At 45.6% G+C, this 26,422-nt stretch overlaps 1 protein-coding gene across 1 annotated transcript in view; it reads right to left on the bottom strand.

Annotated features, from left to right (window-relative positions):
- The window catches only part of LOC140402544 (adenosine deaminase domain-containing protein 1-like), a 110,870-nt gene that overhangs the window by 81,037 nt on the left and 3,411 nt on the right, over positions 1-26,422 (bottom strand). Inside the window, exons 2-3 of the mRNA XM_072490395.1 lie at positions 16,477-16,763; positions 749-919 (exon numbers count right to left, since the gene is read on the bottom strand). Of these exons, the coding sequence (XP_072346496.1) occupies positions 749-919; positions 16,477-16,756 (451 nt within the window). The 5' untranslated portion in view covers positions 16,757-16,763. The remainder of the gene's footprint in view (positions 1-748; positions 920-16,476; positions 16,764-26,422) is intronic.

Raw genomic sequence — 26,422 nt, 5'->3', positions numbered from 1 at the left:
AATCTTGCAAGGCGTTCAGAGCGTCGCAAATTTTGAGGCCTCGCGTGAGATTTAACGGCCTCGTCACGTCACCGAGTCAGGCGCGATGACGCCGTTCGTTCGCACCCCCCTCCGCCCCTGTTCTCATGATTTTAAACCTGTTCTCATGATTTTAAATATTTTAGCTCCAATCCCATTATGCTGGTTCTACTGTACATGCCCTTCAAGGGTCCATTAAAGGGAAATGCAGGGGAGATTATAATGGGAAATAGAAAACCGCAGACTTTTAAAATTATATTGTATCTTTCCTGAGCTTCAGTGCCCAAAGCGGAATGGAGCACTCCAGGTTCAGTCCAACCAGAGTTTTACAACTGTACCTTTAATCCCTTTGTTTGACACCCCATAACAAATTAAACAAAATTACTTGAGCACAGAAAACAAAAAACAATAGCAGGTTTATAGTATAATGGTTTAATGGATTGGTCCACCAATACCAAGGGGTGTTACAAATACAGTACTGTATCTATATTTACTGAGTATCTATGTGCGATTTCTCACAAGGAAGTTAACAAAGGATGGGAAAAATAGGTTAACAACCCAGATCACTGCGCGGTAGACCATAGCTCGTTCCAAGTAGTATTAGTATAATCGCGGAGAAGGTCCACAGTGAACAAGGTAGAAAGGAAAATAAAATATAAACAATAAGTATAATTTCCTCTTAAAAAAAGAATGTGTCCCACAGAAACTTGTAATGTGTTCAGCAGAATACCTGAGTTCTCCACCTCCTTAAAATGCAAACTGCATCCTTTGCGTTGACAAAACAAGTAGAGAGCAGAAATAGGATTCTCATTTGTCTCCTCAAACTCGTTCAGTAGTGCAATCAAGCGAGTCACATCCACAGCCGGCTCAGAGATTGCAGGAAGCTTCGCACTGGAATGAGCTAAAAGAAATTGACACTCAAGTTATAATAATAAAAAAAAAAAATCAACAATGTGGGCCGTTATCATAGAAATAACAGCAAACTGATTGTGTGTCGTTTTAAAATTTATTCTTCCCTACAATTTTCAGAAATATCCCAACTTATATTTGCCATATAAAATAGAAAATAGGGTTGATGAGATTAGAGAAGTTTTATGAAGTTGACAAAGGGTCATCGGGACTCGAAACGTTAGCTCTTTTCTCTCCCAGACCTGCTGAGATTTTCCAACATTTTCTCTTTTGGTTAGAGAAGTTGGGACTATTCTCTTTCGAGCCAAGAAAGTTAAGGGGAGATTTAACAGATAGATAAAATTGTGAGATGTTTTGATTGTGGAACTAAGGTGATCAACATAAAATCAAAGAAGAGAACAAAGGGAATTTTCTTTTATGATGCACGTTATAGTCTGGTTGGTGGAAACAGGTTCAATAGCTGTTAAGGACTGACCTGATTAACACTACACCCCTGTATGCTTCACCCGATGCCGGTGTCTATGTATTACATTGTGTACCTTATGTTGCGCTATTATGTATTTTCTTTTCATATACTAAATGATCTGTTTGAGCTGCTCACAGAAATATACTTTTCACTGTATCTCGGTACACGTGACAATAAACAAACAAACAATTTTCAAAAGGGAATTGGGAAGTACCTGAAAATAATAATAATAACCCAAGAAAAGGTTCGCGGAACTATGGAAAGAAAGTAGGGCATGGGATCAATTGGACAGCTGATCCCTATCTCCCTGACAGGAATGATGGGCCAAAAGATCATATTCTGGGTTGTATAATTTTAAGATTTGATTCTAAACTTACGTCTAATGGGTAAGTAACAATCAACAAGGCTCAGTAATAGTTTTGGGCCAGTCAGTAAAATGACAATCCGCAATCAAGCAAAGAATAACTGTGATGAATGTAAGAAATTCCTGTATTTTATATTTGTTGCAGTAACGTTATTTAAAAATGAGTTTAAGATGCCTACAGCCAGGTATGTCTGCAAAAGTTGTGATTAATGGGGTTGTAAAAGTGAGGTAATCATCAAGTTAAACCATCTACTTGTTTATGGATAGGGGACAAATGGAATATAGTTTTGGAGAATCTCTGGGGTGTAGATAATTTATGAGGCATTATGTTTTGTTCCTGGCTAACCAGGTCACGGGTTGCCAAGGTTTGACGAGAAAGAAGTGGAAGCCTTTTTAAAAAATGTCATTTGAGAAAGTAGCTAAATTGGCCAAAACCCATGTGAGTATTATATAGTTGGAGCTAGAGAAGTGTTTGCATCATTACCAGAGGAGGCATCAAGGGATTATGATGAGGTGAGAATAGTCAGTTTAAGTGCATATGAACTAGTGCCCGAAACCTGTAGACAGAAGTTTAGAAATGCAAGGAAAGAACCTGGTCAGACAGAATATAGAATTTGAAAGTATCAAGCAAGATAATTTGTGAGGTGGATAAGAGCATTAAAAATAACCTTATGTATGAAGCTTTGAGGGAGATGATTATTCCGGAAGAATTTAAAGGCTCACTTCCTGCTGTAGCGAGAACTCATGTGGAAGAGCAAAGGGTTAGAACTGCCAGACAAGCAGAAATAGCAGATGATTTTGAATTGATTCATAAATCAAGGTTTGGATTTTAACATCATTTTCATTCTGCAAAGAATAGAAACTGGGGAAAGGAGAAATCCATGGGTGGTCAAGGCAAAAGAGGTACAGATGGAGATATTTAAGAGATTTTTGCCTCAGGTTCAGGAACAAGAGCAGGTGGAGAATGAAGCTGATATTTTTAGTCCAGGAAAGAAGGTAGAATTACAACAGAAGGATTTGGAGATAAAGCAGTTGTATCAGAAAGCATACACAGAAATAGAATCTGAGTGTATACCAGAGTGTTATTACATTAGAAACAATGTATTAATAAGGAAGTGGAGACCTTTACATATTCAGGCAGATGGGAAATGGGCAGAAGTTCATCAGGGCGGCTCGGTAGCACAGTGGTTAGCACTGTTGCTTCACAGCGCCAGGGACCTGGGTTCGATTCCCGGCTTGGGTCACTGTCTGTGCAGAGTGAGTCTGCACCTTCTCCCAGTGTCTGCGTGGGTTTCCGCCGGGTGCTCCGACTTCCTCCCACAAGTCCCGAAAGACGTGCTTGTTAGATGAATTGGACACTCAATTCTCCCTCTGTGTACCCAAACAGGCGCCGGAATGTGGCGACTGGGGGATTTTCACAGTAACTTCATTGCAGTGTTAATGTAAGCCTACTTGTGACACTAATAAAAGCTTATTATTAAGTGGTATTACCGGTGGATTATAGAAAGGATGTTTTGCGGGTAGTGCACAAGGTTCCAGCAGGGTGTCATTTAGGAGTAAGGAAAACTCAGCAAAAATACAAAAACATTTTTATTAGCCTGGACTGCATGAGGATGTAACTGAATTTTGTCAAACATGTAAGTTTTAATTAATAAATTTTTAATAAACAATAAGTTATTCAGGGAAGTTATAGTTAGCTTCGGAGTAAAGCTATTTAAACCAACCACGTATCATCCAGAATTGCAGGGAGGGCTAGAAAGCTGGCACCAAACTTTAAAGACCATGTTGAAGGCTTATTGTCAGGATCATCTAGATGATTGGGATAAAGAAATACCATTTGTAAGATTTGCAATTAGGGATGCGCCCTAATGAATCAACTAAATTCATTCTGTTCCAATTGATTTTAGGTCATGAGGTAAGAGGACGACTTAAACTGCGGAGGAAAAATTGGTGAGTCAGCATTCTGAGACTACATTGAATTATATGTCAAACTTCAGGGCGAGATTAAATAGGGCTGGTGAGTTGGCTAGAAACCATTTAAAATTGTCACAGTATGTGATGAAACAAGGGGTGAATAGGAAATCAAAAACTCAGTTTTGTGGGGAGAAAGTATAAGCATTATTACCAGTGGTAGGTGACCCAATAAAGCAATATTTAGTGGGCCTTATCAAATAGAAAGGAAATTGAGTGTGAATTATTTGAGATGAAAGTCATGTAGAAAGAAATCTCATTGTGTCATGTTAATATGCTCAAAAGTTATTTTGATAGGGAAGGAAAGCAGGAAGATATGTTCGTAGTTATAACTCAGGGAGAAGAGATAAATCCAGATGATTCTGAATTTGACATTCCTCAAATGAGGAAGTAATAAGAAACTTGGATAAATTACCGAATTACCTTCCAGAGGAAAATCAGGTTGACCTGAAAGAGTTATTAGTTAGGTAGAGCTATATGTGGGAACAAACTAGGAAGTACAAAAGGTTATAAGTTCTGTTCCAATTCAGCAACATCCATATAGACTGAATCCACTGAAATTGGCACAAGGTCAAAAGAAGATTGAAAGCATGTTTAATAATGATACCACTGAAGTGAGTTGCAGTAATTGGAGCTCGCCTAACATGATGGAACCCAACAATTGTGTGTGGACGATAATTATAGAAAAGTCAATGCAGTTACAAAGTCAGATTCATATCCTATTCCTCGGTTGGAATACTATAATGAAAGGTTGGATTAGCAAATTTCATCACCAAAATTGACTTACTTAAAAGGATTCTGGTAAGTGCCTTTATCGGAAAAGACGAAGGAGGTTTTGGCTTTTGTAACGCCAAACGGTCTGTACCAGCTTAAAATTATGCCGCCTGGAATGAATAATGCACCAGCAACATTTCAAAGACTAACCAACAAGGTAATCTCTGAACTAAAAAAAGTGTACACAGACGATCTGATGGTGTTCTGTCAAACGTGGAAGGAACATTTGAAGGAATTGTTCGATCAACTACAAGAGGCTGGCTTGGTGGTAAACCCGACTAAAAAAAAAGTGAGTTTGCGAAAGCCCAAGTCACCTTCTTAGGCCGTACTGTGGGGACACGGTCAGATGGCCCCACGGAATGTGAAAAAGAAAGCTACTAGAGAGTTCCCAATACTGGTAACTAGAACAGAAGTTTTGAGTTTTCTGGGCATGTGTGGTTGCTCCACTGACTGAACTTTTGTAAAAGCACAGGAAATTTAATTGGATGTCAGAATGTCAAGAGGCATATGATAATCTGAAAACTTTGTTGACCACAACAGTTTTGGTGACACCGGATTATGATAAGCTATTTAAGGTGGCCATTGAGACAAATGACATGGGTATTGGTGCTGCGCCACTACAAGAAGATGATGAAGGAACAGGACCTGTTGGGCATTTTCCCAGAAAGCCAAATGTTCACCAAAAGAAGTATTCGCCCATTGAAAGGGAAATGTTGAGTTTGGTATTGTAATTGCAACATTTCGACATGTGTTGCAACAATTCATCAGAGATAATTAATTATACGGACCATAATCCATTAAAATTTCTGGAGAAATGTAAAGATCGTAATGCAAGACTGTTTCGATGGAATTTATTGCTACAACCATTGAACTTGAAAATTATACATGTGGCAGGAAGAGAAAACATGATTGTAGATGCTTTATCATGACTTCTAGGTGCGAGAAGAATGGAACATTCAAAGTTGGGAAAGAAAGATTGAAATGGACTATACTAATGTTCAAATTTGCATGTAAGAATATGACGATATGTATTATAGTGTACTACTAGCTTTTAGTAATGAGTAGTATTTAAAGTTGAAAAGGCTTTGGAAAATGAAGCCGTCTTTTCATATTGCTGGTTCATTTTTTAAATGAAATGAAATGAAAATCGCTTGTCACAAGTAGGCTTCAAATGAAATTACTGTGAAAAGCCCCTAGTCATGAGGGAAGTGTGATGAATGTATGAAATTGTTATATTTTATATTTGTTGCAGTAATGTCATTTAAAAGATGGGGTTAAGATGCATACAACCAGTATGTCTGCTAAACCTGTGATTAAGGAGGTTGTAAAAGTGAGGTAATCACGTATTTTAAGTATTTACTTGTTTTGGATAATAGGCTAATGGAATATTATTTTGGGTTTTGGTGGATCCCTGGAGTGTAGATAATTTATGAGGGTTTGTGTTTTATCTGGCAAACCAGGTCATGGAACATCTTGTGGGAGCAGACAGGAAAATGCCTTATGCTTAGGGTGGAGATGATGTGATTAAGGGGAGGAGCCAGGTTTGTCTGTAGGTTCAGTTTGACATCGGATTTTAAGTTGAAAAGAAGTGTTTCGAGTTGGTTCCCAAAAGACGCTCTCCAAGGTCTCGGTACAGAGAAAATCAAATAAACTTGTTTTGTTTTTTTAATTTTAGAGTACCCAATTTGTTTTTTCAATTAAGGGGCAATTTAGCATGGCCAATCCACCTACCCTGCACATCTTTAGATTGTGGGGGTGAGACCCACACAGTTTTTCCTTTTATTTAAGAACTATTTTAACTGTTTACTGTAGAGCTAACATGCTGTTGCTAATGTGATTGATTTTGTGTTTAAATTAAAATTTGTTTTTACACACAAGGGGAGGGATTCTCCGACCCCCCAGCCGGGTCGAAAATTGCCGGGGGCTGGAGTGAATCCCACCCCCGCCAGTTGCCGAATTCTCTGGCACCGGATATTCGGTAGGGACGGGAATCGCGCCGCGCCGGTCCCCCCCCGGCGATTCTCCGGCCCGCGATGGGCGGGAGACCCGCTGCTGGAATGCCTGTCCCGCTGGCGAGAATGAAACCACCTCTCTTATCGGTGGGACTAGGCGGCGCGGGCTGGGGGGGGGGGGGGGGGGGGACCTCCGGGGTCCTGGGTGGTGGGCGCGGGGCGATCTGGCCCCGGGGGTGCCCCCACAGTGGCCTGGCCCGCGATCGGGGCCCATCGATCGGCGGGCCCACAGTGCCGTGGGGACACTCTTTTCCCTCCGCCTCGGCCACAGCCTTCACCATGGCCGACGCGCAAGAGACCTCCCCCTCCCCACTGTGCATGCGTGGGGATGACGCCAGCAGCCGCTGACGCTCCCGCGCATGCGCGGACTTCCGCCAGCCGGCGAAGTCCTTTCGACCCGAATGGCGTGGTGCCAAAGGCCTTTCCCGCCGGCCGGCGCTGCGCCAAGCACTCCAGCGCGGGCCTAGCTCCTCAAGGTGAGGGCTTGGCCCCTAAAGGTGTGGTCCTTTGGGGCGGCCCGATGCCGGAGTGGTTCCCGCCACTCCATCCTGCCAGGACCCCCCGCCCCGCTGGGTGGGGAAGAATCCCGGCCAATTTACCCATTGGTGAGTGTTATCACTGCTGTGGTGCAGCCACCTTTCCTCCCCATTATACAATTTGCAAACCGTTGGGTTCTCATCCGGCATTCTAATATAATAAAACAGCAAGATGAGCAAACATAACTTCTCTCATCTACAGTACAATCTGGAATTTAAAAAAAAACATGAACTTAAAAAAATTAGATAAAACATATATGCAGCGCAACTATTCACTGTCACTATTCAAAGTACTTATTCTGACAAGTGATCAATACTTGGAATGGCTTTCCATTTAGGACAGTGGAGGTAAAAATCTCGAGTCATTCAAGAAACAATGCTGCAATTAGGGGAGGGAAATCACAACTGTTTATGAAAGAATGGTCCAGATGGCTTGAGTATTGTGCAACATGAGAATAAATAATGGATGGCGCACATAAGTTAATACTGAACATTTCACACAGAAATCATTTTCTAGATAATCTATTGTCCTGTATGCCCTAGGTCTGAAATTTATATTCTGATTTTGATTCATTTTTATACAACATACATAATTCCATTTTTATCCCATCAGCATTAGGGAACAAAATCAATATGGTTGAAATGAAGAGACAATGAAAAATAAATTACTCTTATAAATCTACTTGGTTTAGATTGAATTACCTCTACTTGGTTTAGATTGAGTTACCTCACTCCAGTTGCTTTATCGCAGCAGGTTAAAGGCCCGGATTTTTTGGGGTCAGAAACTAGACATGTAAAGTGATTAAATCTATCAAACCAGACTTAAACAATCACTACTATAAAAGCAAATGGTAGATGCCTATAAATCTGAAACAAAAACAGAAAATGCTAGAAAAACTCAGGTCTTCTTCAGAAGATGTCAATCTAAATGCGTTAGAAGCAGTTCATACAACATAGCAGTTCAGTTATGGTTTATAATAATAATAATCTGCATTAGTGTCACAAGTAAGCTTATATTAACACTGCCAATGAAGTTACTGTGAAGATCCCCTATTCGCCACACTATGGCACCTGTTTGGGTACACGGAGGGAGAATTCAGAATATCCAATTCACCTAACAGCACGTCTTTCGGGACTTGTGGGAGGAGACTGGAGCACCCAGAGGAAACCCAGGCAGACACGGGGAGAACGTGCAAACTCCCGACAGTGACCCGAGCCGGGAATCAAACCCGGGTCCCTGGCACTGTGAAGCAACAGTGCTAACCACTGTACTACCGTGCCGCCTTACACGACTAATATTGGGAATGGGCAGACTGTATGATGAGGAAAGGTTGGAGGGGTTATGTTTGTATCCACTAGACTTCAGAAGATTAAGAGGCGGCTTGATCGAAACCTTTAGGATCCTGAGGGGCACTAACAGGGTGGATGTGGGGAGGATGTTCCCTCTCATCGGAAAATCTAGAACTCCGGGTCACTGTTTTAAAAAAGGGATGGTTCATTGAAGAGAGATGAGATGAATCTTTTTCACTCAGAGGGTCGCGGGTCTCTGTAATACTCTTCCTCAAAAGGCAGCGGAAGCAGAGTCTTTGAAGATTTTTAAAGGTAGAGCTACATAGATTGAAAAATAAAGGGGTGAGAGATTATCGCAAGTAGGCAAGAATGTGGGGTTACAGTTACAGTCAGATCAACATATGACTTTCTTGAATTGCTGAGCATACTTGTCTCGACTGGCATGCTTCTGCACCTTATTGTATGTTCGTATGAGAAGACCTGCTGAGTTTTTCCAGTATTTTCTGCTTTTATACCAGCGCAAAAGCATTTTGGTTTATTATGAGTGATATACCTTCAATTCACCTAATGCATGTATGATACTGTAACCTATGATCTATGACCTGGAAGTGGTGATACGAGCTGCTTCCAGGTACTGTACTGTAACCCCGGTGGGCTCCGCCCTCACCGGGGGCATATATAGACCGGCCGGCTGTGGGCAGCATTCATCTGTACAACCGACTCTGGCTAGGCAAGTTCATGATTAATAAAGCCTAATGTTCACTCGCTCTCTCTGCCTCTCGGTGAATTGAAGATATGTCAATTTATTAATCATGGACAGCACTGGGATTTCCTGAGACGGCGGGCAGGAGGCAGCCGCACAATGGAGGGCACCCGTTCGGGAACGGCATTTTCGGGGCTTTAAGCCCGGTCCCAGGGTCCACGGAGGCGGCAAAAGCAGGGAGAAGGCACAGAGGCGACAGAGTGAAGGCACAGTGAAGAAAAATGTCGAGGGTGAGCAAAAGAACGTCCGTAAGGAAAACAGCTGAAGGTCCGTCGGAAAGGTCACCGCGGGGTCACCAAGGAAAATGGAGGCTGGAGCACCAGGGGAGGCCGCATTGCTTAAGGCTGAAGAAATAACTACGGTGATGGCTGCGGAATGCGAAAGGCAGTTTACAAAATACATGGAGACGGTGAGGAAGGAGACGAGGGAGGTTTTGAGTGCGCTGGTGGAGGAGGCGATTTCCCCGGTGACGAAGGCGGTGGCGAGCGCAGTGGCGGAGGTGCGAGAGTAAGGGGAGGCGCTGAAGGAAGTGGAGGAGATGTTATTGCAGCACGGTGACCAACTTGCCTCGATGGGGAAGAAGATGCAGAAGGTGATGGACATTAACAAGGATCTGTGAGGAAAAATGGAAGACCTGGAAAACAGATCCAGGCGACAGAATTTGAGGATTGTGGGGCTGCCCGAAGGAGTTGAAGGACCGAGGCCGACTGAGTATTTTGCCGCGATGCTGGCGAAACTATTGGGGGAGGGGGAGGATCGCTCCCGATATGAACTGGATCAGGCTCATCGGTCGTGGAGGCCTGTACCAAAGGCGAGTGAGCGCCAAGGGTAGTGATTCTGTGCTTCCGTAGGTACAGTGTGAAGGAGAAGGTCCTGAGCTGGGCCAAGCAGAAGCGGGTGGTGCAGTGGGTTGGAGCTGGTATACGTGTATACCAGGACTTTACGGTGGAGCTGGCGAGGAGGCGGGCTGCCTTCAACCGGGTGAAGAGGGCACTGTACATTAGCAAGGTGCGGCATTGTATATCCAGCGAAGCTGAGGGTGACTTACAAGCTCAGGGACTTTTATTTTGGAACGGCGGAAGCAGCGGAGGAGTTTGCGAAGGCAGAAGGACTGTGGCAGAACTGAGAAATGGCCATGTGCCGATGTAACCTCATGACTGTATTTTCTTCTTTTTTGTTTCACTGCGTGCGGGTGTATGGGCTATAGGAGCCAATGTTGTATATATTTGGACAAGGGAAGTGATGGGACTTTCACTCGAAATGAGGGCTCTTTGGGGTGGAGGTGGATATGCGAGGTTTGTGTGCTAAAAGGGGATTTCTGAGCTTTCCTAGGGTCGGGCAAGGGGGAAAGGGACCCGGGCGGGGGCCTCCACGCTGGCCTGTTTAAGCCGGCCAGTGAACGGGAGTGAGGTGGGGGGAGGGGCTGCGGCTATCAGAGCCTGGCAGAACAGGGTCCGAGTGGTCTAGCCGGGGTGGAAGGAACCGAGGTTGGGGGAGGAGTTTTACAAGAGGCACTGGACGGGAGGAGTTGGAGACTGGGGGGGGGGGGGGGTACAACTCTTGGGTATCATGTACGGTACTCTTTCAGAGGTTGGAGGGCATTGTGTGTGTGTGTGTGTTTGTGTGTGTGTGGGTGGGGGGGGGGGGGGCGGCAGGAGGATGGGGAGTGGACTCTATAGGTCAATGGTGACCACGGGCAGTCCCGGACTCCATTTTCTTTTTCTCCTTTGTTTTTTTGTTGCCACCGTGGGAGGGTTTGTTTTACTGGATCCATATATTGACAGGTGGGCCGTTGTTTGGGGTGGTGGGAGGATGGGATCGTTGGTATTGTTAAGGGGATTGATTTTGTTTTTGTTACTGTTTGTGGGTGGGGTGTAAATTTTGAAGGAAAATGTGAAAATGGAAAATAAAAACATTTAAAAAAAAATCATGGACAGCACTATGGAAGCCGCTCTAAAGTCAGACAGATCCGAAGCCAAGGAGATATTCGAACATTGGCTTTGATGCTTCGTGGCCTACCTCGACTCCTCCACAACGCCTCCCATGGAGACCCTCAAGCTGCGACTCAGTAATGATCGAGAAAGCGGCCACGTACAAGGCGGTTGCAACCCTCAAGGCACACTTCGTGAAGCCCATAAATGAGGTGTTCGCCAGACATCTCCTCACTACTCGCCGTCAACGTGCCGGAGAATCGCTGGACGAGTATCTGGAAACCCTGATTCTACTCGCGAGGAACTGCAGCTATCGAGATGTGACGGCGGAGGAACACATGAACTCACAGATCCGGGGCACCTACGTGGCGGGGGTCCACTCGAACTACTTCAGGCAGCGCCTGCTGGAAAACGGGATCTCCGACCTGCGGGACATGGTAAAGCTAGCTACCTCGCTAGAGGTGGCCTACCAGAACCTCAGTGCGTTCCCCGTGGGCCTGGCGAACCCCTCATGGACACCCTCATCGTGGCCCCCGTCAGACCCGACTACGTCGCAGGCCTGCGCCATGCGTCTGCCAGCCCAGCCCGGGGAACCGCAGTGCTACTTCTGCGGCCAGGGCCAACACCGCCGGCAGCGTTGCCCAGCCCGCACAGCGACGTGCAGCGACTGTGGGGAAAAGGGGCACGTCGCTAGAGTCTGTCTGGGCCGACCTAAGGCTCAGAAATCAAAAAGGCACCAGGCCCGACCCATGGACTCGCAGCCCCACAGACCCCGCAATGTGGCTGCGTGCCTGCCCGGAACGCCCCCGTCAGATGCGTCATCAGCATCGTGCGACTCGTGGGGGCCTCCATCTTGGTCGCCGGCCCCAACACCGACCGACACGTGTGACTCATGGGGGCCGCCATCTTGGCCGCCGGCTCCGGCACCGACCAACACGTGCGACCGATGGAGGCGGCCATCTTCGCCCCAGCCCGACTCGTGCGACTCATGGGGGCCGCCATCTTGTGATTGCACCGACCACACAGGCTACCCGCAGCTGGGCGCAGTCACTCTCGACCAGTCACAGCCGAAGAACTCCATGATGGTCATCCGGGTCAATGGGCATGAGACCCTCTTGTCTTTTCGACTCCGGGAGCACGGAGAGCTTTGTCCACCCCGACACGATAGGCGCTGCTCCCCCCACACCTACCCAGCCTCCCAAACAATCTCCCTTGCCTCCGGGTCCCATTCGGTTCAGATCCGGGGGTACTGCAGGGCGCAGAGTACCCTCGTTTTAAGCTCTACGTCCTCCCCCACCTCTGCGCCCCCCTGCAGCTCGGATTGGACTTACAATGTAATCACCGAAGCCTGACCTTACAGTTCGGCGGACCCTTGCCCCCCCTCATGGTGTGCAGCCTCGTGACCCTCAAGGTCTCCCCCCCTTCACTCTTTGCGAACCTCACTCCTGACTGTAAGCCCATCACCACCAGGAGCAGGCGGTACAGCTCGCTAGACATGACGTTTATTATGTCGGGATCATGAGGCCAGCAACAGCAACCTGGAGAGCGCAAATGGTGTTCATCCAGACCGGGGAAAAGAATCGGATGGTGGTGGACTACAGCCAGACAATTAACCGGTTCACGCAACTGGATGCGTACCCCCTCCTCCGCTTGCGGAGATGGTCAACCAGATCACGCAGTACCGTGTGTTCTCAACGGTCGATCTAAAGTCAGCCTACCACCAGCTCCCAATCCGCCCGGAAGAGCGCCACTACACTGCCTTTGAAGCAGCCGGCCCACTCTTCCACTTCCTCAGAGTCCCCTTCAGCGTCACTAACGGGGTCTCGGTCTTTCAGAGAACGATGGACCGAATGGTGAACCAGTACGGTTTGCGGGCTATATACCCGTACTTCCATCTGCGGCCATGATCAGCAGGACCATGACGCCAACCTTCAGAGGTTACTCCAGGCCGCCCAATCCCTCCACCTCACATACAACAAAGAAAAGTGCGTCTTCCGTACTACCCGACTAGCCATCCTTGTCTACGTCGTGGAGAACGGAGTCCTAGGGCCCGACCCCGGCCGTATGCGCCCCCTCACAGAACTCCCCCCACCCCACAGCCTCAAGGCCCTAAAACGATGCCTGGGGCTGTTCTCATACTACACCCAGTGAGTCCCCAACCATGCGGACAAAGCCCGCCCACTTATTCAAACCACTAGTTTTCACCTGACGGACGAGGCCCGCTCGGCCTTCAACCGCATCAAGGCCACAATGCATGCGGTGGACGAGTCTATCCCCTTTCAGGTAGAGAGCAATGCGTCAGACGTCGCACTGGCCGCCACACTCAACCAGGCGGGCAGGCCAGTAGCATTCTTCTCTAGGATCCTTCACGCTTCCGAAATTCGACACCCCTCGGTCGAGAAGGAAGCACAAGCGATAGTGGAAGCAGTGCGGCACTGGAGGCACTAACTAGCCGGTAGGAGGTTCACCCTCGTCACCGACCAGCGTCACCGACCAGCGGTCGGTCGCCTTCATGTTTGACAACGCACAACGGGGCAAAATAAAAAACGACAAAATCTTGAGGTGGAGGATCACACTTTCCACCTACAATTACGATATCAAGTATCGTCCTGGGAAGTTCAACGAGCCCCCAGATGCCCTGTCCCACGGCACATGCGCCAGCGCGCAAGATGACCCACTTTGGGCTTTCCACAATGACATCTGACACCCGGGGGTCACCCGGCTTACCCACTTCATTAAGGCCCGCAATCTGCCCTTCTCCATGGAGAAGGTCAAGGCAATGACCAGGGACTGCCAAGTCTATGCGGAGTGCAAACTGCACTTCTACCGGCCAGACAAGGCCTGCCTGGTAAAGGCCTCCCGGCCCTTTGAGCACCTAAGCATTGACTTCAAAGGGCCCCTCCCCTCCACCAACCGTAATTTATACTTCCTCACCGTCATTGAGGAGTACTCCCGCTTCCCCTTCGCTGTCCTCTGCCCCGACATGACATCGGCCACTGTAATAAAGGCACTGCACAGCATCTTCACACTGTTCGGTTTCCCTGCCTACGTCCACAGCGACCGTGACATATCGTTTATGATCGATGAGCTACGTTAGTACCTGCTCAGCAAAGGCATCGCCTCGAGCAGGACTACGAGCTATAACCCGCAGGAAAACGGGCACGTGGAGAGGGGGAACGCGACGGTATGGAAGGCCATTCTTCTGGCCCTCAGGTCTAGAAGTCACAATGAGAAATTCAGATTGCAGCTAAAACTGCCTTAACTGGTTTATCTCGAACAGCTGTTACTCAGAAATCCCCAACCAGTGGAATTACTGTAGTTATATTTTTAATGTGTCATTCAAGTCATGAATGCTCTTCAACGTTGAGCATTGTTCAATGCTCTTTAGCATTGGATTAAGCCACAGAGCTGCTAACTTTTGTCATGGGCCAAAATCTCAAGTACTGTGATTGGGATGGCCACTTACAAGAAACATGGGACGTTCGCAAAGCCTAAAGGGAAATGTGGCCAATGTAAGATTCAGGCAGGCACAGAGCCTGAATGTATATTTCTGAGCAGAGAATCCAGACAGCATCGAAACACCCAGCCGATTAGCATTTTAATGACCCATCTCCGTAAGACAAAGGACTGGTACTCAGGTAACCGATACAATTCCAGACACATCGGCGCCATTCCCTGTACTCAGGAAGCATAAACAGCAAGGTCAATGACCGCTGAGGACACGCCCAGCCATCAAGGCACCCGCCCTTTATTGGCTCAGATCAAAGGCAGTGATCGAGAACTGCCCAATTAATTGGGTCCAAACCCAAGGACTGCCCAAAAGAGCGCGAACCCCCCCCCCCCCCCCCCCCCCCACAAAGGATAAAGAGAGACACTGCCATATGTTCGATCTCTTTTGGACCTGGCGCTCCAGCAACGTCCATCTCCAACTGCAGCACAACGACCAGAAGAAAGTCCAAGTTCAACGCTCGCTACCAGACAGATGAGCTCAGCTGAGCAGCAGTTACTTCTCCAGATCCAGCAGATTCAGATTCGAACAAAGGCCACTGTTCCTCTGACCCAAGCCGGGTGCCTGAAGTTAAGTGCAGGTTGTCATAGTTGTTAGGTGTAGTTTAGCTCGTAGTGTTTATGTTGCATGTATAAGTTGATCTTGTGTGTAAATAAAGTATTGTTTAACTTGAACTAACTAACTGGTTGTTGGGTCAATGATCGGTATCCGGTTGAACCTTGTGGTGGTTTCATTTGATACCTGCCGACTCTGAAAGCAATATAATATCAACATCTAGACAAAGGAAGGGCCACCTTATTGACTGCCATATTTATAGCGAGTAAACAGCAACAAGGGGCATTTGCACAAATACTGCGACACAATGCAGAATGTAGTGAGGAACAGTTTTGCATCTAAGAATCCTTGTAAGGTGAGCACTTGATGTCAAATCTGCTGCTATGGGAGTTGATATCCAGTATGCCCCAAGGTCAAGTAAAGGAATAGCGTTGAAGAACCACATTTAGCAGATGGTGATAAAGATGGAGGAGGATTCAAACCAGATCTGTCGCTTAGTTAAAGAATATTAGCAAGGGACAGGATATAAAATAAATGATTAGACCAGGGAAAGGAAAAAATTGATTTTCCACTCTCATATTAACATTTTATTTTCCCTCTTCAGCTTTCTCACTAAACCTTCCTACTTTTCCCAGTTTCATTGTATGTGTTTTCCTTCTACCTGTTATATATTGCAGATACTACGCATTGCTATCTCCATTAGGTACACTTTACATGTGCTATGTATCTGAGAAAGTCCCAACTTTCGCAGTCAAGTAAGATTATCACCGATTCATTGTACTGACAATGAATAGTCACCTGAAGGTCAAAATCAAGTCGCATCGCCATTTTACAAATCAAGGGAAGCTGCAATCGGTCTTCCGTAATGAGAAATAAATACTTGGAGGAGGCGGTGGCATAGTGGTATTGTCACGGGGCTAGTAAACCAGAGACCCAGAGTAATGTTCTGGGGAACCAAGTTCAAACCCCACCACTGCAGATGGTGAAATTTTAATTCAATTTTTTTTTTTTTTTTTTTTTAAATGGAATTTTAAAAAAGTCTAATGATGACCATTGTCGATTGTCGTAAAAACCCACCTGGTTCACTCATGTGCTTTAGGAAAAGAAATCTGCCACCCTTACCTGGTCTGGCCTACATGTGACTCCAGGCCCACAACAACTGCCCCTTCAAGGGAAAATAGGGATGGGTAACAAATGCTGGCATAGCCCGCAACGCCCATGCCCCATGAATGAATTTTTTAAAAAAAGAGGATCTGATATGGGAGGAGGTTCGAAAACTATACACCTGTGGGACTGAATGGCCTATTTCTATGCTATAAGTTCTATGTAATGTAGCCACTATTACTAAAACCTGTATTTCATCAGGTCATATACCATACCTGGGTCAGGTGTATCCAACTGCATCTGCAAATCTTGCTTATTCTCTGATTTCTCAATTTGGGGCTGCACGGTGGCAGAAGTAGTTGCATTGTTGTCCAGGTTCCTTCCAGAAGCAGCCTGGCCTGTAGAATCTGCTAGTTTTTGGTCTGTATTAATAGCTGGTGCGCATTCCATCGGGCTTTCATTTTGCACTGATGGCAAATACGACACATTTTGCGAAAGTGTCGCAGCCAATCGAAGGGTCCTTCTTCCTTCCTTTGGGGTCTCCTGTGTACTCATGTTCAATCTTAAAAATTAAAACCTTGATATCACAATTAATTTTCATCCCAGCGTGCAGCACTTCCCAAACTGAAAACACAAGTTTGATCCATCACATAAAGTGGAGGAACCCATTTGAATATGAACAGTCACCCCCTGAGTGTGTCTTGACTACAGGTGGTACATCCCAAGTAGACTATGCAGCAACAAAAGTGGCTATTTTAGGCCTCCGTTCTGCATATACGCCACAGGAGTAAGCATTTTCCTTGCTCCCAGGCAGTTTCACAAGTCAGCTGTTCAGAAACAAGCAATCCAGTAACACAACACTGCCTTCAAAGCCAAATGGTACCCAGCCAAGTACCTGTGCACATGTTAACGGGCAAGTACAGGTCTAAGACTACCTACCATTGAATTAAAGTAAATTCAGATTTAGATAGCTGAAATTAAAGCACATAACATATAAAAGTGGGACAACTGGTACAATCCAGAGTACATTGACAGCTTAGAATGACCTGGCAACTCAACAATGCACAATTCCCCTTCAAGGTCACTGTTTAACCTTCCAATTGTCATATTTGAGATTATTTGTCTGGATATGGTTCACACACGAGTAACTCAAAGAAAAATGGTTATCAGCTGAAAGTGAGATTTTCTTAGTTTTGCATCCAAATCAATCTTCAGAGATCCACTTTCAGCCAAAGTCAGATTTACCAATGGAAAACATTTGCAGCCACAATAAATTTCCTGTTTTAGAATTAACTAGATTGAGAAATACAATGTAAATGTGGTTCACTCATTTTCACAGCTGTGAAAGTGGCAGTATCAGTACGACCCAAGTCAGTATATTATCAGTTACAATTAGTACATTGATTGCAAAAGCCGAACTGATCACAGTGACCATTAATTTCAGGCCCAATTCTCACTGGCTAGATTTGACAGTGTAATGACAGCAGAGTTGTCAGCACTCGCCATCCAGTGTCCTCTAAAAGGGACAGAAAATAATAATAATCTTTTAGTGTCACAAGTCAGCTTACATCAACACTGGAAGAATTCAGAATGTTCAATTCACCTAACAAGCACGTCTTTCGGGACTTGTGGGAAGAAACCGGAGCACCCGGAGGAAACCCACACAGACAAACAGGGAGAACGTGCAGACTCCGCACAGACAGTGGTCCAAGCCAGGAATCGAAACCGGTCCCTGGCGCGGTGAAGCAAGTGCTAAACACTGTGCCACCGTGCCACCCTTCAGTTCAATTGTGAAAATCGGAGGTTGCTGTATGCTTCGCAAGAGGATGCACTGTCAAGGTCCACCAGAATGTAATCAATTAGAAATCACTGAAATAATAGGATCCTCCACCCATGGTCTCACTGTAAAAATCACTGTTTGAATGCAATGCAAGATGGTTTTTTACTACGTTCATAATTACTGATCAACAGCCTTAGATTTGAAAAGCTTATTTTATATTTGCTGGATGTCAAAATTCTCCATTATAGGAAATTGTACATTTAAAGGATACAGGATACTCACAGCTAAACAACAATAGAGACACAGCAATTGGATTCAGCAGCCCGAGTTAAAGGAAGGAGGAAACACACCAGTCAAGCTTTCCTGCCCCAATTACATGTAATGAATTGGTCAATTCATGATGTCTATGGGTGACAGTTCATCAATACTCACTGTCAACCTAGTCATGAAATACAGCTTGTGGGATGGGGTACACGATGCCCTGATGTGGATTTAATGTCTTCAAGAGAGGTGACAAAAACATGTGTGTTAATTACTTGCAGTTACACAAAGTTTCAACTTAGAAAATGTTTCGTAGATCAAACAGGGGAAAATATTAAATAGATGGCAAACCATGGTGGTAAAATGGGTTGTGGCAAAAAGAGAAATAAGAAGAGGCAGACAATGTTACTGAGATCAAGATATAAAGCCTAAAACAAAAATAACATCCAGGAGATATGGATTATAAGTCACAAAACGTTAGCATGCAGGTACAGCAGGCAATTTGGAAGGCAAATGGTATGTTGACCTTCATCGCGAGGGATTTGAGTACAGGAGTAAAGATGTCTTGCTGAAATTGTGGGCAGCACAAGTGGATAGCACTGTGGCTTCACAGTGCCGGGTCCCAGGTTTGATTCCCCGCTGGGTCACTGTCTGTGCGGAGTCTGCACGTTCTCCCAGTGTCTGCGTGGGTTTCCTCCGGGTGCGCCAGTTTCCTCCCACAGTCCAAAGACGTGCAGGTTAGGTGGATTGGCCATGATAAATTGCCCTTATTGACCAAAAGGTTATTGGTTTACGGGGATAGCATGAAAGTGAGGACTTAAGTGGGTCGGTGCAGACTCGATGGGCCAAATGGCCTCCTTCTGCACTTTATGTTCTATTAAATTATTAAAGTTTAAGATTCTTTTAGCTTCTACTTTAACCCCATATGAATGTTACAATTATTTACTTCACTTTATAGAACCATAGAATTCCTACAGTGCAGAAAGAGGCTATTCGGTCCATCGCACCCACCCCAGGCCCACTCCCCCGCTCTATCCCTGTAACCCCACCTAACCTGCACGTCCTTGGGCACAAATGGGGTAATTTTAGCATGGCCAATCCACCTAACCTGCACATCTTTGGACACTAAAGATCTTTGAACTGTGAGGAGGTAACCGGAGCCCCCGGAGGAAACCCACGCAGACATGGGTAGAAAGTGCAAACTCCACCCCCCGCCCCCCCGCCAAAGTCGGAATCGATACTTTTGAAAATTTTGTGAATGTTTTTAAATTATATAGTTTGCTGCCAGGATACTGCAGTTTTGCAGTGAAGGTCTTGAGGTGATTAAGAAGCGCTGATTTCTAAGCAATAACAAGTCACTTGCTGCAATAAATCACTTCTGTTAATTTGAGTGTGCAATATAGAATTGCCACGCCTACAGTTGATATATTGTTAGGTAGTCTGGAAGGAAGGATCTTCAGATTACAACCTTAACCTCAACCTGGAGTAGTTGATGCTGACCCTAGGTCTTTAAAAAGGGGCTCCTGTATTTTTTGCTGCATGAACATGTGTCACTATATATGTACTTAATACATTTTCATTAAAAATGGGGATTAAATTGACTCAACATTTCTTGCAAGATCTCGTGTACATATTCCACTGCATGTTGGCTTTAGATCTAGATGTGAAGCTTAAACATTGATGTTAGACATTTTTGTGCACAGTGATTAGACAAGAGGCCCGGTTTTGTGGTCAAATGGCCGGTTTAGAACATAAGAACTAGGAACAGGAGTAGGCCACCTGGCCCCTCGAGCCTGCTCCGCCATTCAATGAGATCATGGCTGATCTTTGTGGACTCAGTTCCACCCTCCGGCCCGTACACCATATCCCCGAATCCCTTTATTCTTTAGAAAGGTATCTATCTTTTTCTTAAAAACGTTTAAAGAAGGAGCCTCAGCTGCTTCACTGGGCAAGGAATTCCAGAGATTCACAACCCTTTGGGTGAAGAAATTCCTCCTAAACTCTGTCCTAAATCTACTTCCCCTTATTTTGAGGCTATGCCCCCTAGTTCTGCTTTCCCCGACCAGTGGAAACAACCTACCCACATCTATCCTATCTATTCCCTTCATAATTTTATATGTTTCAATAAGATCCCCCCGCATCCTTCTAAACTCCAATGAGTATAGTCCCAGTCTACTCAACCTCACGTCATAATCTAATCCCCTCAACTCTGGGATCAAACTGGTGAATCTCCTCTGCACTCCCTCCAGTGCCAATATGTCCTTTCTCAGGTAAGGAGACCAAAACTGAACTCAATATTCCAGATGTGGCCTCACCAACACCTTATACAATTGCAGCATAACCTCCCTCGTCTTGGACTCCATCCCTCTAGCAATGAAAGACAAAACTCGATTAGCCTTCTTAATCACCTGTTGCACCTGCACACCAACTTTTTGCGACTCATGCACCAGCACACGCAGGTCCCTCTGCACAGCAGCATGTTTTAACATCTTACCGTTTAAATAATAATCCATTCTGCTGTTATTCCTCCCAAAATGGATAGCCTCACACTTGGCAACATTGAATTCCATCTGCCAGACCCTAGCCCAGTCACCTAACCTATCCAAATCCTTCTGCAGACTTACGGTATCCTTTGCACTTTTTGCATTACCACTCATCCTAGTGTCGTCTGCAAACTTTGACACATTGCACTTGGTCCCCAACTCCAAATCATCTATGTAAATTGTGAACAACTGCGGGCCCAACACTGATCCTTGAGGGACCCCACTAGTTACAGGTTGCCAACCAGAGAAACACCCATTTATCCCCACTCTCTGCTTCTGTTAGTTAACTAATCCTCTACCCATGCTACCACTTTACCCTCAATGTCATGCATCTTTAGTTAATGCAGCAACCTTTTGTGTGGCACCTTGTCAAAAGCTTTCTGGAAATCCAGATATACCACATCCATTGGTTCCCCGTTATCTACTGCACTAGTAACGTCCTCAAAAAATTCTACCAAATTAGTCAGACAAGACCTACCCTTTATGACCCCATGCTGCGTCTGCCCAATGGGACAATTTCCCTCCAGGTACCCCGCTATTTCCTCCTTAATGATAGATTCCAGCATTTTCCCTACAACCGAAGTTAAGCTTACCAGCCTATAATTACCCGCTTTCTGCCGACCTCCTTTTTTAAACAGTCGTGTCACGTTTGCTACTTTCCAATCCTCTGGGACCACCCCAGAGTCTAGTGAATTTTGATAATTTATCACTAATGCGTTTACAATTTCCCTCGCCATCTCTTTTAACACTCTGGGATGCATCCCATCAGGGCCAGGAGACTTGTCTACCTTTAGCCCCATTAGCTTGCCCAATACTGCCTCCTTAGTGATTACAATCATCTCAAGGTCCTCACCTATCATATTTTTATTTCCATCAGTCACTGGCATGTTATTTGTGTCTTCCACTGTGAAGACTGACCCAAAAAACCTGTTCAGCTCCTCAGCCATTTCCCCGTCTCCTATTATTAAATCTCCCTTCTCATCTTCCAAAGGACCAATATTTACCTTAGCCACTCTTTTTTGTTTTATATATTTGTAGAAGCTTTTACTATCTACTTTTATGTCCTGAGCAAGTTTACTTTCATAGTCTACCTTACTCTTCTTTATAGCTTTTTTAGTAGCTTTCTGTTGTCCCCTAAAGACTTCCCAGTCCTCTCGTCTCCCACTAATTTTTGCCACTTTGTATGTTTTTTCCTTCAATTTGATACTCTCCCTCACCTCCTTAGATATCCACGGTCGATTTTTCCCCTTTCTACCGTCTTTCTTTTTTGTAGGTATGAACTTTTCCTGAACACTGTGAAAGATCGCTCGGAAGGTTCTCCACTGTTCCTCAACTGCTTCACCATGAAGTCTTTGCTCCCAGTCTACCTTAGCTAGTTCTTCTCTCATCCCATTGTAATCGCCTTTGTTTAAGCACAAAACACTAGTGTTTGATTTTACCTAGTCATCCTCCAACTGTATTTTAAATTCCACCATATTGTGGTCGCTCCTTCCAAGAGGATCCCTAACTATGAGATCATTAATCAATCCTGCCTCATTACACAGGGCCAGATCTAGGACCGCTTGTTCCCTTGTAGGTTCCATTACATACTGTTCCAGGAAATTATCCCGGACACATTCTATAAACTCCTCCTCAAGGCTGCCTTTACCAACCTGGTTAAACCAATCGACATGCAGATTAAAATCTCCCATGATAACCGCTGTACCATTTCTACATGCATCCATTATTTCTTTGCTTATTGCCTGCCCTACCATCCTGTTATTATTTGGTGGCCTATAGACTATTCCTATCAGTGACCTTTTCACCTTACTATTCCTGATTTCCACCCAAATTGATTCAACCTTGTCCTCCATAGCACCAATATAATCCCTTACTATTGCCCGGATGCCATCCTTAAACAACAAAGCTGCACCACCGCCCTTACCGTCCATTCTATCCTTTCGTATAGTCTGATACCCTTGGATATTTAACTCCCAGTCGTGACCATCTTTTAACCATGTTTCAGTAATGGCCACTAAATCAGTCATTCACGATGATTTGCGCCATCAACTCATTCACTTTATTCCGTATACTACGAGCATTCGTGTAAAGTACACTTATGCTGTTTTTTATGTCTTTGTTATGAATCCTAATACCTTGATCAGTAACTTTTCGCAAATTATTTTTCCTCTTACCCTTTCTCCTAATTTTCCTCGTCTTTGAACCCATAATACATAATAACCTGTCACGTAGCCTGCTGCCTTGCTCTCCAATTATCCAATTGCCTTGCTCAACCATTATACTGTCCATAGCTTTACCCTTCCCTTCCCCCCAACTTGCTAGTTTAAAGTCCTCGTGACCAACCTATTTATCCTATTCGTTGGAACACTCGTCCCAGAATGGTTGAGGTGAAGACCGCCCCAACGGTACAGGTCCCTCCTGCCCCAATCCTGATGCCAATGCCCCATGAGTTTAGCTCAGTGGACTGGACAGCTGGTTCGTGATGCAGAGCAAAGCCAGCAGAGCATGTTCAATTTCCATACCGGCTGAGGTTATTCATGAAGTATTCATCACCGCCAGAAGTGTGGTGATCCTCAGGTTAAATCACCACTAATCAGCTCTCCCCCTCAAAGGGGAAAGCAGCCTGTGGTCATCTGGGACTATGGCGACTTTATCTTACCATACCCATTGAAATGTACTTGTTAAGAGTCAATATATTAAGGAGAGGATGGGAAGGGGTGAAAATGATGGCAAACATTGATGATGAAAAAGGATGCAGCTACAAAGCTACCTACAAAGAACTCTGTGACTTGGATTTGCCCTTTCTCAACGTCAGTTTGAATCTGGTGCCAAGTCAAGGTGATTTACAGGCATCCAACAACCCCAAACACGTTAAGCAGCCATTACTTCGAAAAATTCCCACCTTTGGTTTTAAATGTTTACATAGGGCGGCACGGTAGCACAGGGGTTGGCACTGCTGCCTTACAGTGCCAGGGACCTGGGTTCAATTCCGGCCTTGGATGACTGTGTGTGTGGAGTTTGTACATTGTCTGCGTGGGTTTCCTCTGGGTGCTCCAGTTTCCTCCCACAGTCCAAAGATGTGCAGGTTAGGTGGATTGGCCCTGATAAATTGTCCCTTAGTGTCTAAAAGGTAAGGATAGGCTGAGTTGTTGCGTTAAGGAGATGGGGGGAGAGGGGGGGGGGGTCTGACCCTAGGTTGTGTACCCTTCCGAAGGGTTGGCGCAGAAGAAATGGGCCGAATGGCCTCCTTCTGCACTCTACTGATTCAATGATCCTGCACTCCCAACAGATCACTTGCTCTAATTATAGTTGGTTCTTCATTTGGTCACTGGCATTAAAGCATTTGTAGTAAATGGCTGCATCCAAATTTTCACACTACAACTGTCCCTGTAATCACAGGAGTAATTTTTTTAAAAGTCCATATTTACCATTGTGACCATCTGTTCAAATATTAATTTTTAAAGATCTGAATAAACGTAGTGTTAATTCATAGGTTAGCACTTGTCTTTTAAATAGCAATCAAACACTAGACTGGCTTCACAATATTATTCAATTCCACACATTATGGCAGGTAGGCACTTATAATACCCTGATACAGTACAAGCAATCAAGATTTCTTTTTTTAAAATCACCGATTGGTCACAAGCGTGATTACAGCAATATTTTGGATATATTCATCAATTTTTGCACCTTGCATAATATCTATTTCATATATATTGGACATTCACTTCATACCTACTACCATTTCTTAAGTAAGAAAGTAGAGTTTAAAACAAATGCTCAATGGCTTTCCAACACGCAAATTTCCACCAACCAATGCACAAGTTAAATTACACAAGCATGCATTATGCAAGTTAAACAGAGATGTGCTCAGATCAAATATCCCGTCCTTATCAATCTAATCAGAAACGACAAGTGGCAACAGGCGGAGGAGATAGGGAAAAGGGTGGCAGTGGTTAGCACTGCTGCCTCACAGCATCAGGGACCCGGGTTCAATTCCAGCCTTGGGTTACTGTGCGGAGTTTGCACTTTCTCCCCATGCCTGCATAGGTTTCCTCTGAGTGCTCTGGTTTCCTCCCACAGTCCAAGAGACGTGTAGGTTAGGCGCACTGGCAATTCCAAATTGGCCCTTAAGAGTCCAAAGGTGTGCCGGTTAAGTGAATTGGCCATGCTAAAATTGCCCCTCAAGCGTCCAAAAGGTTGGGTGGGGTTGCGGAGATAGGGTGGCTTGGGCCTAGATTAGGGTGCTCTTTGAGAGGGGGCCATTGCAGACTCAATAGGCTGAATGGCCTCCTCCTCCACTGTAGAGAGTCCATGACACTCTATCCTATGGGTGGTATGGTGGGACAGTGGTTAGCATTGCTTCCTCACAGTGCCAGGGTCCCGGGTTCGATTCCGACCTTGGGTCACTGCCTGTGTGGAGTTTGCACATTCTCCCAGTGTCTGCATGGGTTTCCTCCGGTTTCCCCTCTCAGTCCAAGGATGCGAAGGTTAGGTGCATTGGCCATGCTAAATTGTCCCATAGTGTCCAAAAGGTTAGGTGGGGTTACTGGGATAGGTGGGGACTTGGGCTTAAGTAGGGTGCTCGTTCCAAGGGCCGGTGCAGACTCGATGGGCTGAATGGTCTTCTTCTGCACTGCAGGGATTATTATTATGACAAAACTAAGTGGAAGAACCTGGGGTGTCGTCTCCGAAGGGCACCACAGTGCACAGAAACGGGCGAGGGGGGGTTAAGCTACCAAACTGGGGTCTGGGGTGAACAAAAACCAGATTGTTCACTGTGTCGCCAGCATTTGTGCATTTTCCAATGCCAAGTGATAAAATGTCGGTCAGAAAAAGTGTTGGGCAATCTCAGCAGGTCTGACAGCGCCTGTGGAGAGAACGGACCCTGGGGGGGGGGGGGGGCGGGGCGGGCGGGGCAACGTTTCCTATCTCGTCGACTATTGGGTGTCAAAGCATTGGCAACATGCTTTAAAAGCAGGTTGCCGCAGATGCTGGAATCTGAAACAAAAACAGAAAATGCCAGACAATCTCAGCAGGTCTGACAGCGTCTATGGAGGGAACGGAGGGGGGGGGGGGTGGCCAACGTTTCTAGCCCGGGCGACTCTTTTGTCGAGGTGAAAAGTTTTGCCAAGTGGAAAAAGATGGTCAGGAAAAATTCAGATTTTTGTTTTGCCCGCGGTCAATAGAATCATAGAAGCACGGAAACATACAGACCAGAAACGGTCTTCCAGCCCAACAAGTCTGCACCGCCACATGAAAGGCACCAAATCTGTCAATCCTAATCCCATTTGACAGCACTTGGCCCATCGCCTCGAATATTAAGACGGGCCAAGTGTTCATCCAGGTACTTTTTAAAAGGTTGTGAGGCAACCCGCCTCTCCCACCCGCTCAGGCAGAGCGTTCCAGACTGTCACCACTCTCTGGGTAAAAAAGATTTTCTTCAAATCCCCCCCAACCTCCCGCCCCTCACCTCGAAGTTGTGTCCCCTCCTAACCAACCCTTCAACTCAGGGGAACTGCTGCTCCCTATCCACCCTGTCCATGCCCCTAATAATTTTGTTCACCTCGATTAGGTCGCCCCTCAGTCTTCTCTGCTCCAGCAAAAACAACCCGAGCCTATCCAACCTCTCTTCAT

The sequence above is a fragment of the Scyliorhinus torazame genome, chromosome 25 (genome assembly GCF_047496885.1).
Source record: "Scyliorhinus torazame isolate Kashiwa2021f chromosome 25, sScyTor2.1, whole genome shotgun sequence".
NCBI classification, from domain to species: domain Eukaryota; kingdom Metazoa; phylum Chordata; class Chondrichthyes; order Carcharhiniformes; family Scyliorhinidae; genus Scyliorhinus; species Scyliorhinus torazame.
The sequence above is the reverse complement of the archived record's forward strand: the minus strand, read 5'-3'. Positions and strand labels throughout refer to the sequence as shown.